We start from the raw sequence: 8,228 nt of genomic DNA on the forward strand, positions 1-8,228 counted from the left end.
ATTCATTCTTTTACTTTTTTATATACCTGCCACAATAAATTCAGTACTTCAAGAATAAAAAAAGTAATAACACTTATTGATGACAACACAGAATCATAATCCTAACAGCATAGTGGAGTATTGCACACACACACACACACACACACACACACACACACACACACACACACACACACACACACACACACACACACACACACACACACACACACACACACACACACACACACACACACACACACAAGAAAAAAGTAGGAAACATGAGATGAATGGGCACATAAAATGAGACAAATGTACCTCCACAGAAGTAATCCACACTTACACTTTATACGTCTAGTAAGCAAGGGATCACAAGCCTTATGGCAGGTCTCTCCTCTTGCTCTGAATGATAATGATAATGTTCCTAATGATAACAAAGATGGGGATATCAAGAAAATTAATCTTTTTGCCTGGCTCTACAGTTCCCAACTTTTGAGAGTAATCCTGATCTACAAATATACCTACTGCTCTTTAGTCACCACTTTATGTGCATATTTTGCCTGATTTCAAAACACTTAATTTCCTAAGATATGCCCATGACGTAATTCTGAAAGTCACCAAGAATTATCCAAGACCGGTTCTTGCTCTCATACCAATTTTCAGAAAAAAAACAGAAAAGAAGAAATTGCAATGGCCATTGATATCAGTTACTAAATGTGTAATTAGAAAAAGGATCATTTGCTCACAAACATATTTTCCTAAAAATACAGAATTACAAATGTTGGCTCTGAAAGGAATGTCGATAAAGAAAGCTTGTGAATGGTGTGATGTAATAGGCAATGAATAATTATTGTGTCTAGAAACTAAAAATTTGAAAAGGTACGGCAAACTAATATTTTTTACAATTTCAGTTACATTGCATAACTACAACTGGACAAATGAAAAACCTCGTCCTTATAAATATACACACTAATATTTTTTACAATTTCAGTTACATTGCATAACTACAATTGGAGGAATGAAAAAACTTGTCTTTATAAAACATCTGTATATACACTGTACAGACTCCAATTTATTAAACATATACACATGACAACAACTTTCATTATAAATATCTACTGTATATATTTACATAAACAATCACTGAATAGATCTCTCTCATTCTATTGTGCATAAAACTCAATAAATAATAAATAAAATCCCATGCTATGAAACATGAAAATACTATTGAAAGGCATGGGACTTTTTCTGCAATATTATGAAACCATTAATTCAATTATAAGTAGATAGCAATCACTTGATCAGGCTGTCTAAAAAATTTCCAATAAAAATTTAGTGTAATCACAATCAGTTAATGTTACTGGAAATAATAATAATAATTGTACTAATAGAAGTAGTAGTACTAATAATACTAATAATACCAGTACTACTACTTGATAATAATAATAAAAATAATAACAATAATAATATTAATAATATACAATAATATCAATAATAACAATAATTACAATAATAATAATTACAATAATAATAATAATAATAATAATTACAATAATAATAATTATAACAATAATAATAATAATAATAATAATAATAATAATAATAATAATAATAATAATAATAATAATAATAATAATAATAATAATAATAATAATAATAATAATAATAATAATAATAATAATAATAATAATAATAATAATAATAATAATAATAATAATAATAAGAAGAAGAAGAAGAAGAAGAAGAATTATAGTAATAATAATAATAATAATAATAATAATAATAATAATAATAATAATAATAATAATAATAATAATAATAATAATAATAATAATAATAATAATAATAATAATAATAATAATAATAATAATAATAATAAGAAGAAGAAGAAGAAGAAGAAGAAGAAGAAGAAGAATAGTAATAATAATAATAATAATAATAATAATAATAATAATAATAATAATAATAATAATAATAATAATAATAATAATAATAATAATAATAATAATAATAATAATAATAATAATAATAATAATAATAATAATAATAACAACAACAACAATAATAATATAAAAAAAATCATGATGATAATGTAAAATCCTTATTGAACGGTGAAGGGAATCTTGATATTACTGGCAGCGAGAAGTGATGCAAGAGTGGACAGGAAAGAGGGAGTTGGCTTCACTTCGTCTTCCTGCATCATGGTCCACAAAAAGAGGCCCTTTTCACCTGCACTCTGTTTGTCTGTTCAAAGAAAAAGTGATGTTAAAGGGATGTATTACTGATAATGTTGGCAGATGATATCACTAGGGTACTGGACAATATGATCTATTTTGGGATATATATTACAATCTATTTTGGGTCTGATATATAAGCTGTTAAGATAATACATTACAATACAATCACATATGAAGATATAATGTAATGCAATCTACTATCAAAATACCATTTCTTAATTCTTATTAAACACAATATTAAAACTTTGATCTCATATCTCTGATAATACCATTAGTGTGATTACATGCAAAACTGATCCATGGTCAAAGCCAAGCCAATACAAAAGTGTTGGATGTACCTAATCTTTCAAGATTACAAAAGAGATGAACACTAGAAATACAAAATCACTTTCTTTGGGAGATTAACAAATCATTTCTGGTGTTCATAACTTTTGTACACCTGAGAAGAGAGGTGTGTATAGTGCCAGTGTACAAGTTTGATCTGGACCAACAATTATAATAACATATCTTGTTATCAATTTCATTCCCTTTGTACATGATTGTTTGGCATAAGTGATATTCTTCATTAGAAGAAACTGAGAGCACATCTTTATATGATAATACAGCCATATAAAGATGAGTGGGAAACCATGGCAGACCAATCAGGTGATATCTTCAGCATGTAAAAGAGTTGGTCAGTTATCATTCTCTGAAAGGGGTTAACATTAACTGCAGGGTTTGCAGATTTGTAGATAATGAGGAATTACTTGAATTGTTAATGCTTATGTACTGTTATCAGTTCTAATGACTAATTTCATGGTATAAATTAATCTAGTAATTACCATTTACAAATATTACTTTCAGTACAGTATTAAAAAAATTGAAATAATAGATTTCACCTCTAAAGCTTATAAACATGACAATACTTACAGTACAGATTGAGGAGAGCTTTGTAGATTTTGTACTGGTCAATGGTATTAGTTCCTTGATATGCAGTAAGGAAATGCAAAAGAGGTTCATCCTTTTCTGTCTTGGCATATCTGTCACATTGGCGTTCCACTAATCTCATGTCCACATTTCTACCCATGTTCTGGAGCAAGAAGAGATGTCATGTTTATTATTAATTCTCAGAGTTCATGATTAAAAAATTACAAGTGAATACTTCCCATATCAGAAAGATGGAAAATTGCCACTGGCAGATCAAGATACTAAATTGGGGGTTTAGGTGACTAATTTCCTTTATTCTTTATCTTTTATGTGATACAACTGATATATAATGATCATCTGATTATATGTCTACTTTTAAGGATAAAAGTATGTAAATGTGAGAAAATGAGTGCATGTGCATTTGAAATATTTAATGTAATTCAATTCAAAAAGTCAGTTATCATCCATGTAAGTATAACTAGCAAATCTATAAACAACCCTCCATAATGATTGATACCTATATTACAAATTTCTTTTACTTCCTTCCTTATCTCAAATTGATTTAGCATACCTGTAGCACTTTCTTAGCATCGGAGGGTTGTCCAGCTTCCAAACAAGCAAACAGCAGGTCGTGGTGAGCTTGAAGAGAACCCCTTGATAAGACAATTATGTCCAACATGAACTGCAGAAGTTTCTCATGTTCCTTCGAGCTGGAAGCATGGGAGTTGAGAATTTAGTTAAATGGTGACACTGTGGAATTAATAGATGATTTTGTGCTGTCTCTTTACATGGAACACTATGATTTTAATCTATATTTCACATGCTATAAGAGGAGCTTGGGATGGACTGAGTCCCTGCCTGGTAGTTCGCCATGAGGGACCCAAAGAGATGGAAATGAAGGTTGGATATGGCTATGTGCCCTTGTCATCGGCAGATGATGATGATGATGCTATGAGAGGAATTACTATATTTTACCAAATTCTTTAAAAATTTAATTAATCAACCTCGTTCCCTTTGAAACAAACTGTCATAGAAAAGGCATGATAGATATATGCTATATAAGATATATCTGAAACTGGTTAAATACATCTCTTGTATTGTGAAGATATTCCTTCTCATTCATGAGGTAATAAAAAAGTGGTCTCAGGATTTTTACAGAATTCAGGCATTCCTTGGGTCAAATATTCATTAATGATATATAAAATATACTTTGACCAACAATGCCTCTATGCTGGTTATCCATGGCTTAGCATCTAGATCACTGAAACTGATCTAGCAAATAAAACACTGCGAAGTGATATAACCAGACCAAGAACAGACTTTTTTCTTTTTTTTCTATTGAAGAAAGAGAATGTTTAATGTTTGAAAATAAATGTGCTAGACATCTGAGGTAATATAGCACTATGGTAAAGTATTGCGTCGGAAAGGGCAAAGGAGAGTTAAAGATTATGATAAAATGTGTTAGATGTCAAAGTTTTAAGAATGTTATAGGATAATATGGTAGTGAAAAGGAGGATAGGGGAGCAAGTGAGCTAGAGCAGGAGTTAGTATAAAAGGGAAGGTAGGGCGATTGAGAATTATATTGTATGTCACTGGAGAATGTATAGGAAAAATGTTCAACAAAGAATAGAGATAGCTGTTGAAGAGTAAGAGAAAAATCTGGGGAGAGGGGATGGTGTTAAATATCAAAGATTAGAGGGTGTTACAGGAAAGTATGGTAATGAAAAGGGGAAAGGAGGGAAGTAAATGAAGTAGAGCAGTGATTAATAAATGGGAAAGGTTAAGGAGGTAGATCGATTAAATGAATTGTATTGTATCTGTGACTGGGGAAGGAATAGGGATAATAGGTGATAATGTTATATATGGTTGTATTAGTAGTAGGGGATTAGGTATCTGGGGGTTGACACAAAAGATCAGGAATAGGTGAAGGAGTAATGTCTGGGGGTTCGATAGGGACAGTGGGGTCTAGGGAAGGATATTGTGATAAAAGAGATTCACGTGTATATCCAGGAGGGAGTGGGAGAGATAATAGGGAAGGATGGGGTTTTGGGGGGAGGTTCAGTTTAGGTGGTATGGGCGGTTTGGGTGGTTGAGAGGATAAGGCATCAAGGGAAAGGGTTGGGGGGAACATAAGGGGGCAGAGCAAGTGAGTGAATTGCAGTGTATCTGTGACTAGGGAAGGAGTAGGAACACTGATCAAGGAAAACAGAGGTGGCTGTTGGAGAACTAGGAGGAGAAGATTCCAGGGGTTGAGAAAGAGAGACTGGGGAAGGTGGTGAAGCATGAGGAATAATGTTTGGAGAGGAGGGGTCTGGAGAAGGACACTTGTGATAGAGAGGATGTGTGTGAGTATTCAAGTGGTAGAGAGGGTGGGGTATGTTTGGAGGGTGTAGGAAGAAGGGGGGTGGAGGGAACTTGGGAAGGAGGATGAATATCTGCAAATACTTTAAATGTAGCAGGAGTAGGAACAGAGGGACTGGGGGGTGGATAAGGGAGCAGAGTGTTCCCTTGGGTCATCTTTAGGAAGTTTCAGATGTCTTCAAGGGTTTCTGAAGGGGAATTTGGTATAGAGGACTGAAAAACAAAAATTCTCTTATAAGGAGGAGAAGAGGAGATGGATATCTGAGGATCAGATGAAGAGGAAGGTGTAGGAGAGAGTGTAGTAGGAGAGTGTGGAGTGGAACGTTTAGGCTGTCTGGTACAACAACTAAAGTGAGGAGGAGTGGTAGGTATCCGGAAAGTGGTAGAGATTGGAGTAACTGGATTTAGGATGGAAAATGGATTTGACTGGTGGATAGGGTGAGTAGAAATAGGACATAGGTTTTGGGTATTGGGAAAAGATACCTGGGGGGAAGCAAAAATATCTTGTGTAGATGGTGAGGGAGCAGAGCGTAGGACTGTTTTGGAATAAGCTGAGAGAGAAAAACCTCGTCGCCGTGCTTCCTGTCTGGCCTCTCGTAGAGCGAGGCCTAGTTTAAATCTGAAGACTGCTACCTCATATTCAAACTTATAGGCAGGGCAGCTCCTATAAAACACATTATGGGAGTCTCCACAATTGGCACATGTACGTGACTGAGCAGGGCAATTTGAACGGGCATGACCAGGTTGGGCATATAAAGGGCATTGGGCTGTGGAGCGACAATGTTTGGTTTGGTGGCCAAAACGCCAACATTTCTGACATTGACGAAGAAGGGGTTGATATTGTCGGACATGATAAGACAGTCCTCCAATATAAACCTCATGGGAGAGGTCTTGTCTATGGAAGCTAATCTTGGCAATATTGACATGAGATTTATGTTGGCCTCCAGGAGGAAGAGTGTAACACTGTACTGCTACAGTCTGACCAGTCCTTGTTATACATGGGACAAGCATTTGGGGGAATAGAAACAATTCCAGTACAAGTATTAAGAGTTGGGTGAGGTTCAGCAGGAATGGGTTTGCCAGTAAGGTCAGTTAGGGCAGATAGTGAGCTTGAGCTTCAGATGTAACCGCGACAAGGCGTGAACGATCAGAGCGACTGCGAAAGGTAACCTTGCCTACTTGTTTCTGGAGGCACTGCTGAAAGAGAAGGGTATTCTCAGAAAAGGAAGCTGTGGGGGGAATCACAAAGAATCGATCCCACTTGGCTGGGCCAAATAGAGTACCCAGAAGGTTTGCAGAGATAGAGATAGTAGAAGGACGAGGGCAAGAGGAAGATGGGATGGTGTGGAGTGGAGTAATTCTGGGGGGGGGGGGGGGGGGGGGGGACAATAAGGATGAAGAGTAGTAATAAGGGAAGAGGGGGTTGACATTGAAGAGGGTCGTGCAGTAGGGGATGAATAGGAGAATATTGGGGATGAGGAAAAGGTATTTTCCAGGAGTTGAGTAATAACCTGAATGGGTTTTTCAAAATGGTTAGAGTTGTTCGTAAGGAATGGGATAGAAGAAGGGAGTAAAGAAGATACGGAAGAGGAAAGAAGAGAAGAAAGGACCAAGCAAAATTAATTGAGGCAAGGGCTGAGGCCCAAGGTAGGGGTAATCCTCTACATTGGGTCTCAGTCCCCGTCTCCTAAGCCCTCCCACAATGACAACGAGCTAGGTTTTGGGAGGGTGAAGAAAGAGAAGAAAAAGGAAAATATTTGCATCAACAAACCCAAGCACCATCCTATTTAAAGATAATACTAAAAATCACATACCTTGTACCACCTTGCTTTGAATGGAGAATCAACTGGACGAGAATTTCAATCCTCATCGGTAAACACTTGTACTGTTTAAAGACTGATTCAGCCTCTTTGACTGCCCCTGCCAAATCACCACTGAAATTCAATGAACACTGGGCTGTAAGACCAATTTACTCTTTGTATTGCTAACATACATGACAAAATTATGTCATACTCATATGAATTAATCTGAATTAACACATCAGATAATAATGGTTCACATGGGAATAGAAACCAACAAAAACAATAATAAAAATATATATACATATTTCTCTGCTTAAAATCTGGATGTAATTACACAAGAGGATAAAACAAAGAAAGATGGGATAAAAAAGATAATATCTTCAATAATGAACAAACTAAACTACCATTAATTGCATGTGGTCCTTCTCTCTGTTTGTTTTATATGCCACTGACATTCCACTGCATGATGGCAAAGACAAACATATTCTAACTTCTCTTTCTCTAGCATAAAATATAAATAAAAAAATATCAAACAATGTGACTTAAACATGGAATTAAATTGTGTGGCAAAAAGCTCTGTATATAAAAAGAAACAAAGAAAGAAAAAAAGAAAAGAAAAAGATATATAAAGACAAAAAAATAACATCTACACATTCATGAAAATTTGCTTAATAATAATGAGTGCATAACAATTTTGCAATGTGGAACTGAAAGAGCTATCAAATGAATTCTAATAGATTTTTACTCTCATTATTTTCCTATACATCTAAAATTTTGTATATGCACCATCCTTTTCTTTTGCCATTATTGTTGCCTAAAGTTTGGGATAAAAATGATTTCCAGGGGGCATGAGCTAGGAAGAAAAAATAGAAATTTCTCTAAAGACCACTGTATTTTATGATGCTATATATGAGTGTATGTTATACAGAATCCTTTGTCCATT

The 8,228-nt window shown here is 34.6% G+C and overlaps 1 protein-coding gene across 1 annotated transcript; it reads right to left on the bottom strand.

Annotated features, from left to right (window-relative positions):
* Nucleotides 1-1,778: 1,778 nt before the first annotated feature.
* On the bottom strand, nt 1,779-7,793 carry LOC138863531 (leucine-rich PPR motif-containing protein, mitochondrial-like). Its single transcript, XM_070127697.1, has 5 exons — nt 7,739-7,793; nt 7,298-7,439; nt 3,694-3,832; nt 3,126-3,285; nt 1,779-2,223 (listed from the first exon to the last, which is right to left on the bottom strand). The coding sequence occupies exons 1-5, from the start codon at nt 7,791-7,793 to the stop codon at nt 2,081-2,083; spliced, it is 639 nt and encodes a 212-aa protein (XP_069983798.1). The 3' UTR covers nt 1,779-2,080.
* Between the last annotated feature and the right edge of the window lie 435 nt (nt 7,794-8,228).

This window comes from Penaeus vannamei, chromosome 12, assembly GCF_042767895.1.
Source record: "Penaeus vannamei isolate JL-2024 chromosome 12, ASM4276789v1, whole genome shotgun sequence".
NCBI lineage: Eukaryota > Metazoa > Arthropoda > Malacostraca > Decapoda > Penaeidae > Penaeus > Penaeus vannamei.